Source organism: Microtus oregoni, unplaced genomic scaffold (assembly GCF_018167655.1).
Source record: "Microtus oregoni isolate MIOR12 unplaced genomic scaffold, Mior012 000005F_ref0000423, whole genome shotgun sequence".
Taxonomy (NCBI): Eukaryota; Metazoa; Chordata; class Mammalia; order Rodentia; family Cricetidae; genus Microtus; species Microtus oregoni.
The window spans coordinates 49296436-49308710 of NW_024543064.1; the positions used below are offsets into that span (position 1 = coordinate 49296436).

General features: G+C 42.0%; 1 protein-coding gene across 2 annotated transcripts in view; it reads right to left on the minus strand.

Moving 5' to 3' along the window:
• Window positions 1–2562: 2562 nt before the first annotated feature.
• The window catches only part of Atg4c (autophagy related 4C cysteine peptidase), a 67215-nt gene continuing 57502 nt past the window's right edge, over window positions 2563–12275 (minus strand). For both annotated transcript variants that reach the window (XM_041652057.1, XM_041652056.1), the window contains exon 11: window positions 2563–3644. In XM_041652057.1, coding sequence (XP_041507991.1) covers window positions 3477–3644 — 168 coding nt within the window. In that variant the 3' untranslated portion in view covers window positions 2563–3476. The remainder of the gene's footprint in view (window positions 3645–12275) is intronic.

A 12275-nucleotide genomic window follows, 5' to 3' on the forward strand; every position in this document is an offset into this window, starting at 1 on the left:
CTTGGCAAGACAGCAAGTCCCAACAATCCCATCTCCGCCTCCAGCAGTGCAAGGGTTACAGAAGTACATAGAAACACCCTCCTTTCACAGGTTCTGGGGTACAAACTCTGGTCCCCATGACTGTACAACAAGCACTCCTGCCCACTGAGCCAGCTCCCCGCATCTTCTATCATGACGTCTTCATGTCTAGTGTCTCTCACCAATACTTTAAACGTAGTTTCTTCTTCTCGTGTCTGCTTCAATAATAACACACTTAGTGATTTTATTTTTATAAATTGTTTCTTCGTTATTTACCTGCCCTTCCTCTTGTTTCCTGGTTTTAGAAAATCCTTTATGGCTGTCTCTTTTTCCTTTAATGCTTGTACCTGAACATATAGGCAAAAACACTTATATGTCAAATACAGCTTTTGAAGGTGATCTCTAACGAACGGGAAAGCTGGGCTGCCGCGTGCTGACTGGAACACAGCACTTTCCGGCACAGACGAATAGAGGCTAACTAGAGATCACCAAAAAGGAGGTTTCTGACCCCAAATTGGATGGATTACACAGGGAAGTCACTTTGTTGCTTTCTGTTTTAATGTCAGCTTCTCTGGGGTTAGAATTAGCATATAAAGTTGTGTTTGCCGCAGACAGCGTCAACTTCTAAGGTGGACAGATCCCAGAATGATCTGGGTTAGTAAATTTCTAAGATTATCTCCTCATTAATACAGGTTAATGGGGTTGGTTTGATGTAATACCAGGAAAATTAATACCTCTGGGAAATTTTTGGAAATATCCACACTATAAAGGATCTTTTCATTTATTAATCCATTTATTCAGTAAAGAATGACTTTTAAACTTGCCTGCTGGTGGCAAATAAAAAATCAATTTACAACATCAAGCCTTATAAAGAAGACAAAGGACCTGTGTTTAAAATTTCTATCAAAACTTGTACAAAGTGATTTCTGAAACGTTCCTGGTAAGGTCTGGTATATTTAATAGGAGACTCCCCTCCACCAGGCCTCTAAAAAGTGCTCATTTTAGAACCTGCCTTCGGAGGGAGCACTTGGAAGCATCCCTGACCTTGCTTCTGGGCTTTGGGGCTGGAAGGGAGTACTCTGAAGCATCCCTGATCCTACTTCGGCTCACAGAACTTAAAGTCTGTGTTCAAAGCAGAAATGCTTCTATCCTGACCTAATGGTAGAGTCCAGCACTGCTTCCCGAGTGAGAGAGTAACCTAGCCTCAGCTGGTCCTCAGATGAAGGTGCCTCGGTAAATAACCAAGATAAACCCATCACTCTTAACTTCCACCCATACATTCATTCACCCCTACACATTACTAAATATGTTTTAGATGCATATTATTATGCTAAAAGTTCCTGATTCTAGATAGTTATTGCCAGTCAGGTAGATTTGCTGTGAGTACACACTATTCCGAAGCAGCACTTTAGATAGACTTAAAGAGTTGCTACCTCCTCCCTTCTCACCACTGTCCAGGTAGAATGTTGTCTCGCTCCAAGATTCTCCTTTAATATTATCTTTTGAAGAGTTAGGGAAGTACAGAGGTTCTTCTGTAACTACACGCTTTTATAGAGTTCTTATGCAGAAACACTTAGAGTCAGTACTGATCCACAGGACGGTCTAAGGGCGCATGAGCTGCGTCTACCATCCAATCCTACGGTGTCTGAGACGCAGGCAATACGCAGCGCATAAAACCTGGCATATTCTTGGCTTCTCATTCTTATACTGCCTTGACATTCTAGGAAAATTAGTATCGAACTTAATTTGTCCAGATTTATCTAGGGCAAAGGGAAAATTTAGATTTTAGACTGCTTCAATTCAATAAACCATTCTCAATGGGAAATGTCAAACCTGTTTTTAGTCTTCAGGCTTACTGAAGCTGTGTCCCACCCTCTTTTTGGCTTTTCATGCAACTGTAAACACAGGGGTTCTCTGATATAGACTAGCAATGGCTACAGGATACAAACTGTTACATCGTTATAGGTCACCATTCCACAAGGAAACACAGAGGCTTCATAAAACAGCTAAAGCTTTGCTTCCCAAGCAACATTATCTCCACTCATCAGAAGCAAAGAGAATTCATCTGAGATAATGATTTTTTCAATAAGAGAATTAAAATAATCCAAACATCAAAACCAAAACAAAAGCATTTTATGTTCTCACATGTTTATTAAAGTATTTATTTTATAATCCTGGCATATTTTTATATCACAAATTTGTCTTTAAGTAAACTCTCAACACACTTAAGGCAGATTTAACCTGTAAACAGTCTTAACCTCTAAACACCATGGCAACACTTTAAACAAACAGCAAAATCAAAAACATCCATATCGTTCTTGCTATTCATCTTTAGACTTAAAAATTGGGTAATACATTAGATTTCCACAAAAGTTCACTTTTTTTTTTAACCACTCTTTAAAAAAATTTCCACCTCCTCCCAGCCTCCCATTTCCCTCCCCCTCCTCCCACTCCTCTCCCCCTCCCCTACTTCTCTCTCCCTCCCTCTCCAGTCCAAAGAGCAGTCAGGGTTCCCTGCCCTGTGGAAAGTCCAAGGTTCTCCCCACTCCATCCAGGTCTAGGAAGGTGAGCATCCAAACTGGCTAGGCTCCCACAAAGCCAGAACATGAAGTAGGATCAAAACCCAGTGCCATTGTATACCCAAGAGATGCCCTAACATACTACAAAAGTTCACTTTTAAGATAGGAAACAATTTCCTTTATCTAATTAAAATAAATATAGATACAACTAAAAACTTAACTTTTAAATACATGGGGGAAATTTACACTTTAGGACAGCTCAGAGGTAGAACACCTGCCTAGCATGTACAAGGCCCTGGGCTCGATCCCCAGGATTGGAAAAAAAAGCAAAGAAAGAAAAGAAAAGACAATGCTTTATATTCATTCTTCACTGCTCTGCACAAGCATAAGGAGTAGCTACTATAAAACCATGTTGTTAAGTATTGCCATAAACTCCTGCTTACATGATTTGACGCGTCCATTTAGTTATCCAGATACACAAATCCAAAGCACCCTCTGGTTCCGTTAACAGCAGGAGCCTGGGTAGTTCTGAAGATCCAGTCTCTGGTCTCTTGTCATTAACACCAAGCAAGGCTTTAAAAATTAGTTTGGTGATCCCAATCTTTGAGGGAACCTGTATCACAAAACCTCCAGGGGACCAACGGGCTCAGGTAGAAGATGCTGGGGACCAAAAGGCTTATGGTTAAGGTAGTGTTTCGTCAGCATGTCTTTGGGAAGTAGGAATGCAACCGGAACCACTGTTATTTATCACTCGAAAGCAAGGCCATCAAGTGATTTCTTTCAGAAAAAATCCTTTCACGTTTGGGTGTTTTCAAATGCGCACTGTTAGAAGGACGGTGCACAGTTAGGATTGGACGGCAGAGGATCTCGTGCCTGCTTGTTACTCTCCGTGGCCCTCCTGTGGTCAAGTGCTTCTCAGAAACACGAATGCACTCGTCTTTAAAGCAAGACAAACTCTTCTGTGCTAAATCTTTTGAATTTTTTCTTTTCGTCCTCTGAGAAAAGGTCTTCTTCACTGGCTGCAGTAGATGTAAAATCAAAGTCTCTGGAATGGCCGTTCACAAAAGTAAACAATGGGTATTTCTCCTTAGAGGAAATTTTCAACATCTGCAAGAGACAGCACAACGAATCACACACTGGAGGCAACTGCGCATAGTAGGGCCACACGACAAAACTAAACATTTCAGCCCCGGCTTTGTCTTGTACATGTCTCTCCCTTACACTCACCCAGTGCTATTGTTTTAACCGTCCTGCCTACAGGGTTAAAGAGGATCAGTTTACCCATAAAAATACAAGCTAGATCGCCGGGTTCTTCCACCCCAAGGTCTCCCACAGCCTTCTAGCCCCATTATTTTGCAGTCATGCTGAAGAACTAGCTCAAATGTATCTTCTTTTAGCTAGCAGGCAGAACGTGACAAAACTGCGGTGAACTGTTGTGAAAATGGTTTGCTGAGGTAAGGCACACAAAAACAATGCGACACCAAGTCAGATTCAGATGGCGCGGTACGGGCTCAGTTCTGCAACTACCTCAAGGTGGCCTTAAAAATCACTCACCCTCATCATCTATGCCACAGCCAAAGTTAGTCAACCTCCCTAGGAGAGAACTGTTTTTAAAAGACTGAAAGCAAGAATACAAAGCTCTTTTAAAAACTCAGTTTGAGGGCCAATGAGATGGCTCAGTGGGTAAAGATGTTTGCCACCAAGCCTGACAACCCGAGCTCAGTCAATGGCCGACACCCACAGGGTGGAGAGAATTAATTCCCACAGGTGTCCTCGGACTTCTACTTGTAAAAAATGGCACACACATTTTAAAAATGTAATAAAAAATTAAAAAATAAGTTTGGTATTTTCAAAGATTCCTATACCAACAATTGTGACTGAAATGTTTCTGCTTTGATACAGTCAACATGGAACAATGACCTCTTGTACAGCAATAACACAGTGCCTCCTTACCAAAAAAAAAAAAAAAGAAGAAGCAGCCCCTACAATCTTGTGGGAAACGCGCAAGTATTACAAAATAAATGTTTATACGTTGCAGATTCAAGTATACTTTGAACAATTTTAAATCTTCTGTTAAACAAAATTCTAGTAACATGTAAATAATGTTCATAAAAATGAATAGAAAACCTTCTCTGAAGAATATTTGAACAGAAAATTTTCTTTCTCTTTTTTCGCTCTTGAGATAAGATGGCCCAGACTGGCCTCAACCTCATAACAGCCCTGTCTCCAGAATACTGGGATTACAGGCATGTACCAGCAGACCCAGAAGAAACCAAGTTTTGTTGCCAATAAATGCCATTAAAATTCTGAAAAGTTCAAGTTACACAGCAAAGGCTGAGAGAATACCAACTGTACATAGACACATCACCAGTCGTCAGTTAAATATGGTTTGTTATTACCTGTAGATTTATCACACACACACACACACACACACACACACACACACACACTTGTAAGCTCTCTCGAAACATGGCTTAAATAGGGAGCTCTGGCAAAAGAGACAATGTAAAAAACATTTCAATGAGACATTTAGCATAAAACACATTTTTTGTTGCATGGAAACAAACCCTGTTAAAACAGCCAAGTACTAAAACAGAGGTGATGACAGCAGATCCTGTAATTCATAGCAGGCTTCTAATTTATACTTTGCTCTAGTTTATTTGATTTGCATCCTACAAAAAATGAGGAGAAGGACAAAAATATGGAAAATAAAGAACAAGAGGCGGAAAGGATTGGCATCTGAGGACTCATCCTCCACCAGCCAACAGCTGGGAAACACGCCAGACCTGCCTGTCACTTTATATCCATTCCGTGTCACTTGTGAAGTCTGGTATCTGATGGGCAAGCGTCCATATTACATTGTTCTCAGATCAACACGGCACGGCTAACCTTAGAATCGTCACCTTTCCTTCCAAGATCAGAAAGGAGACTTTTGGGTTTGTTGGCTATGGCCAAGATGCTCATCGATCATCAGATTTAAATCTGCACCACAGAGAAAACGTCAGAAAGAAAACTTTTACCCTTTATAAAGTGCGTTTACCCTCCTGCAATCTAAGCCTCCTACACAAAAAAAAAAAACATGTCGGTTCCAGCTTTGAGAACTAGCAATGGCACAATCTCTCTGAGTTTATCTACAGTAAGATTAAAGGCTCTCAAATGAGAAATATATTAAAGGTTTATCCAGGGAGCTGGGGAAACAGCTCAGGGTTAAGAACACTGACTGCTTTCCCAGAGGACCAGGATCCAATTCCTAGCACCCACATGGTAGCTCATGACCATCTCAAACTCCAGGTCCAGGAGATCCGACGCCTTCTTTCTGCCCTCCGTGGACATACATGTGGGAAACACCCATACATAAAATTAAAAATAAAGGTTTATCCAAGTTAGTTAAAATGCAGTGTCCACATAAACCCTTCAGCAGAGGGCTGGAGAGGGGACTCAGCAGTTAGGAGCACTGGCTGCTCTTGAGAGGACAGAGATCAGACTCAGCGCCCACGTGGCATCTTCAACTGCCTATATAACTCAGCTATCACAGGATCCAACCCTTTCACCTCCATAGGTACCAGGAACACATGTAATGCACATACATTCCTGCAGGCGAACACTCATATACATAAAATAAATACACTTATGTAAACCCTGCATCTGTATGTCTACAGCAGTTCTCTTTGTATTGTCAAAACTTGAAGGTAATCACGATGCTGTTGTTGTTTTTTTAATGAGAGAACAAATAAATTGTGGTAATCCAAAAAACAGAATGCTAGTCTGTGATGGAAAGAAGTAAGCTTTCAAAACACACGTGAAAACTTCAAGTGCATATCACCACACGGAGAAGGTCAGTCCAAGGAGACTACGTACTGCATGGCCTCGGCTGGAGGACATTTTGGAAAAGGCAAATGATGGGCACAGTAAAAAGCTCGGTGTCTAGGAGGACAGAGGCTGATCAGGCAGAGCAGAGAGGGTTCTGACAGTTAAGCTATTGTTTATGATATTATAATGACATGTGTCTCAATATGTCTGTCAAAAGCCACAGAATATACAGCACACAGTGTAAATCTTAAGACTCTGGATTTGGGACAATAGCAACGTGTCAATCTGAGTGCCTTGGCTGTAACAGACACACTGCCCTGCTGTGGAAGACTGATGGTGGGGAGGAAGGTCTGGGGGGAACTTTCCCGCTCAGTTTTGTTGTGAAGCTAAAGGTAAACGCTCAAGATTATCCAGCCTATTAAAACATTCTGGGGGGGGGAGTGGCAGGAGGGAATGGGGGGAGAGGAAGGAAGGGAAACTGAAGTTGGGATGCAAAACAAATGAATAAATTTAATTAATAAAAAAGAAAACTATGCACTATACCGGACAGTTACCTAGAAGATGAAGCTAAATGAAACCCGATCAACAACATGCTATGGAAAGTGAGTCATCATTTCAAGACAAATGAAAACCAAAGGAGGCTCTGTAAGTTGTCTAGTTCATTCTCGCTTCTAAACAGACGAATTCAAGCACTCAAATGATCACGCGGCCAGAGAATATGAGTACCACATCAGCGGTTCATCATGGATACACGCAGCTCCAAACACCTGCCCACATACCTCCCAGATACTTCCCGTAGCTAAGGGCAGCGCAGAAAGACAGCTTTAAAAATACAAAGTACTGATTTGAAAAACCGAGGGCTGGGCAGATGGCTCAGGGAGGAAGAACACTTGCTGCTCCTCCAGGGACCCAAGTTTGGTTCCCAGCACTCACATCAGGTGGCTCACAACCACGGGTAACTCCAGCTCCAGGGGAGCCAATGTCCTCTTCTGGTCTCAGTGTGCACCCACACAGACAAACACAGGTACATAAATAAAAATAGAAATACATCTTAAGGAAATTGGTTTTTTTTAAAAAAAAGAAAGAAAGAAAGAAAGAAAGAAAGAGAAGTCTGGTATTCTTTTTTAATTGGAACACTGACAATTTTGTCAAAATTTTGGGATTTTCCAAAGTAGATAATACAAAATCTACATTTAAAAATTCCAAATTAGGTTATCTATGTGAGACAATATATCACTAATTTAATACTATTCCAAGTTAAATACAACATCAATTATTTAATTATTTAGGGAACTGTTTACTGTATGTCTTTTTAAGGTTTGTATTTATATGTGTGTGCTTGCACATACACATGCATATGCCACGTGTGTGCAAGTGCTGCTGACGGGCAGGAGAGGGCACTGGATCCCCTGGAGCTGGAGTTACCAGGAGTTGTGAGCTTCCCGATGTGGGTTCTGGGAACTGAACTCGGCTTCTCTGGAAGAGCAGAAGCACCCTTAACTGCTGAGCCACCTCTCCAGGCCCCAATGTTCGTTATATAATCTTTTACAAGCTTTATTACATACGTGTGAAGGCACCTGTGGGGTGAGAGGACAGTTTTCTGGAGTCGACTCTTTCCTTCAGCTGTGTGGTACCAAGAACAGAATCGACATCACCAGGGCTTCTCGGAGATGCCCTCACCTGCTGAGCCATCTCCCTGCCCTACTGTATATCTTTAAACAGAATATAAAGCTATTTATAAAACTTAACCTAAAGCACATTAAAATAATTGTATGCCTTTTGAAGGCTGGAAGAAATACATTGAAAATATTAACATTTGTCTCTAGAGTGGAAAATTAACAATTGGCTTTTTTCCTGTTGGAATATATAACATATATATGTATGTATGTATGTATGTATGTATGTATTTTTTCCTAAACTTTTAAATACATATTTTTCATGTTAAGAAAATAGCATTTTTAAATTTTTAAGATAAATTAATTTACTACAGCATAATTGATTTCCAAAAAGGGGTAGGGAGGTTGCTCTTCAACTTTAGACAAGTTTAAATTCTATTCTGTTTTTACAGCATAGCCAAATACATGCTGAAGCTGCTTTATTACCTGAAAAGCAAGTCATAGATTCCTTTACAGGAAAGAAATATGATCATACTTTTATCTATGCACTGGGCGGACAGGCTTCAGAATTTAGAAAGAAAAAAATCTAGAAGACAGGGGTGGAGTAATTTATTTCATCATAAAGCTAGTTAGAAGAACAGAGGTAAAACAAGGGATGATCTCTTTCCTCATGCCAAAGTCCATTCCACTATGGCCTCCCAGTAAACATGGCAATCACTACAGTTGGCAGCAGTCTGCTGAGACTGTCCGTAATAGCTGCACTGGGCGTGCTGGCCACATTCCAAAGTCGGCCAAAAGCATGAGAAATAAAAGAATTGTGAAAATCACCTTGAAAGGCCTTTCAATTGTTTAAAGCATGGCAGTCATAATCTTATATACACACTTGTTCGGTGACATGTGCAAATGTACAATACAGACTAACGTATACCATAAGTCAGAAATGATAGCACACACCCATAAGTGTGGCACACTCCCAAGTACTTGGGATGATCAAGAGTTAGATGCCAGCCTAGACTGACTCTATCAGGATACTGTCTTAAAATACCAAAACTAAAACTAAGTATGTATACACACACATACATACACATACACACACACACACACACACACACACACACACACACACACACACATTAAAGAGTGCCGAGAAGATGGTTCAGCGGTTAAGAGCACCAGCTGCTCCTACAGAGGTCCCAGGTTTGATTCCCATCTGTAATTCCTGACACCCTCTTCTGGCTGCTATGGGCAGCAGGCACACACATGAGACACAGACAAACACAGGTGACAAGCCCACACACATGAAATCAGATGCACACGTGGAGATGTCCCTTTGCTACTACAGAGCCGTGTGGTGGAACTAAAGATGCAGGTGCTGTCAGCCCTCTTATGCCCCCCTCACTGCTCACCCTTAAATCCAGCCGCACTTCTCCCTCTCAAATAAACACCCTATAATGTTCTTATTCTTGCCTTATTTCTATGATGACCAACACTGAGTATTTCTTTCTTAAATGGTTTCTTTTGGTTTTGTAATGTTATCTTCCCGGTGTTTTCAGAATGATCTTTCATCCCTTCCTTTACTCACTGTCTCTGTGTATTTCCACATCCCCAAATACAGATATAAAATAAACGCTTCACCTCTCCTACACATTAGCTCATCCTATATTCGCCCCCTTAAAATATTACCTGCTCTCAGTTTCAACTATTTCTCTACTAAGCATTATCGTCACCCGACCATATGCAGCCGAGGCGAGTGAAGACTCCAGGATCAGGTGACTTCTTTAAGGCTGTATGGCTAGAAGGGACGGACACAGCCAGGTTTTGATCGCCGGCAGCTTAATTCTAACATGACTACTATGCTACACAGCATACAACAAGGAGGGCCTATTGCAACATCGGATCAAATCAATCCTAACAAAATAGAACAAGTTCTTCCTCCCCAGATTATTCCCTTCCAGAATTCCCTGTTAACAGTGAGACCTTTATATGAATTAGTAGTTGAGCTGTTGTAAGCAACAAAGACAAAAACAAAACAAAACAAAGACAATTAATAAAGGTAACAAGAAGTCTTTTTTTAAAGCTTGCATTGTTTAGCAGACATCAAAAGACAGTTTCTATAATTCTCTGACCTTGCTCTCCCAATTACAGAAGATTACTAACATCCCATAGGTTTAGTTTGCCTTCAAGGGAGGGGCAGGGGGATGTGAGCGTGACAACGTTGCACACAGATCCCATTTCATCAGCAAAACATCCCCCAAACTCCTGGTCCACGCCCACCCATGCTTCACTGCTCAAACTGTATCCAGACTGAGACCCTAGTAACATGAGTAGAAGGGCGTATTATCATCACGGATACAATCAGGATTCTCCTTGAAAAAAAGGAAGCAAGATGGGGATTAAACAATTACCCAGTGGAATTTGTGTGCCATTCACAAATGAGAAGCGTGGTAAAAAATAAGCAAGGCCATGTGCTAAGGACGTCTTCAGGCTCTGTGGTCAGAAGCGGCCAGGCTGAGGCTGAGACCCAAATGACACGAAGCAGGCCCTGTTGGCAGAGGAGCCAGAGGGATTGAAGACTGTGGATGCCCGCATCCTCAGCACATCTGAGCAGACAGATGAGAGAAGACAGGAAAGCAAGGCCCTTGAGGGCAGATCTCGGGTCCTGACAAATCGGATGAAAGGTGGTTTGGGTTTCATTGCTTGCTTAAACACTCGATTGATAACCACTCTAGCACAAACTTCTCACAACGTTCTTCAGAGAGCTTCTACCCACAGTGCTGGCTAGTCCTTCCTCACACTTCTTTCCTGATTGCACGGGAGCAGTCCGCCCAGATTCTCCTGACGCTACCTCAGACCACACTGACGGCGCCTCTCAGACCCACAGACTTGCCCAGTACGGTGTACAGGTGACTAACATTAACTGTGGCACTGGGCAGACTCTGTTCAGAGCCAGATACCTGTGAATTGTGTGGGCCTGAGCAAGTTACCTGACCAGACTGTCTTACCTCACTTAGCTAGAGATAGGTAAATGCCAGAGATGCTAGCATCTACCCCAGAGAGTTGCTGTACAGACTGACAGTTAATATATTTAAATTCTTACAAGACTGTCTGGTGTCTAATGTGTTGGTTTTATCACTGATATTGCTGTTATCATAATATTAATCTTCTGGCATTTATTAAACATACAGAGTCATTTATTGTTAATGTCTACTCTTGTCTTCCTAATGAAACTCAAAACCACTGAAGATTACATAAGAATCAAGAGTCCTTATCACTGGATTCCAGAAGGAAAAGGGTATAATTGGAGAATGTAGAGCTAGAAAGAGCATCTTTGGGAAATATTATAAACATGTGCCTAAAACACAAGAGCGATTTCACAGAGGTGAAACTGTGATGGACTCAGGAAGCCATAACAGGAATCTTGTTCCAAGACAAGAAAGCAAACTCTCTCCCTCTGTGACTACTGAGGACAAGGCCTACAGAGGCAAGTTCCAACCCAACGTAAGACAAACAACAAAAAGCAAGCCGCTTTTCAACAGCAGGATTTACCTGACAATCGAAAAGACTTTCGGGAATGTGTGTTCTCTGTGCAACTAGGAACAGAGCTGGTCTGCCGCGGGAAGGTGGGTTCACGTGTAAGCGGGAGACTGAGACGAAAGAGCACAGTCTTGAGGTGTGGCAAGGGGCGTGGCTTGGCACTGCCTCTTCGTCTTCTAGGTGCCCATGTCTTCTGAAGACATTCATTTTATGTGTATGCGAGTTGGCCTGCTTGTAAGCCTGCGCCCCGCATATATACCCGGTGTACATAGAGGCACAGCGTATCAGAGCAGTTAGGCTGTAGCAATTAGAATTCAAAACTGAGAACTTCCTAAGAAAGGTGTTCTCATTGAGGGGACAATCAAACATGTCAGCAGCAGTTCCCTACAGGACACAGAGCTGCAGATGAATAGGTGAACATATACCAGACTTCCTACATAGCTCGACCATGGAACTCGTTGAGAACGGCTGAGAAAAGCTTTCAACAAGGTCTCTTCCTCTCAACAAACACCTACTGGCCTGTAGAATGGGACAGGCAAGTCTAAGTAAGCATTGGTGATTCAGCAATGAACTCAGCCCATTTCCTTAACTTGGCCAAGGTGGCATTGCTGTGGAAAAGACACGTGTGTGCCCGAAGCAGCAGAACACACACAGACGCGTTACACACGTGTAAAATGAACGATAGTAAGTGTGCTAAGGAGACAAAACAGGGAGGGGCTGCTACAGGCAGATGGCTAGGAGTCTAAGCAGAGAACATGAACGCAGACCTGGAAGACGC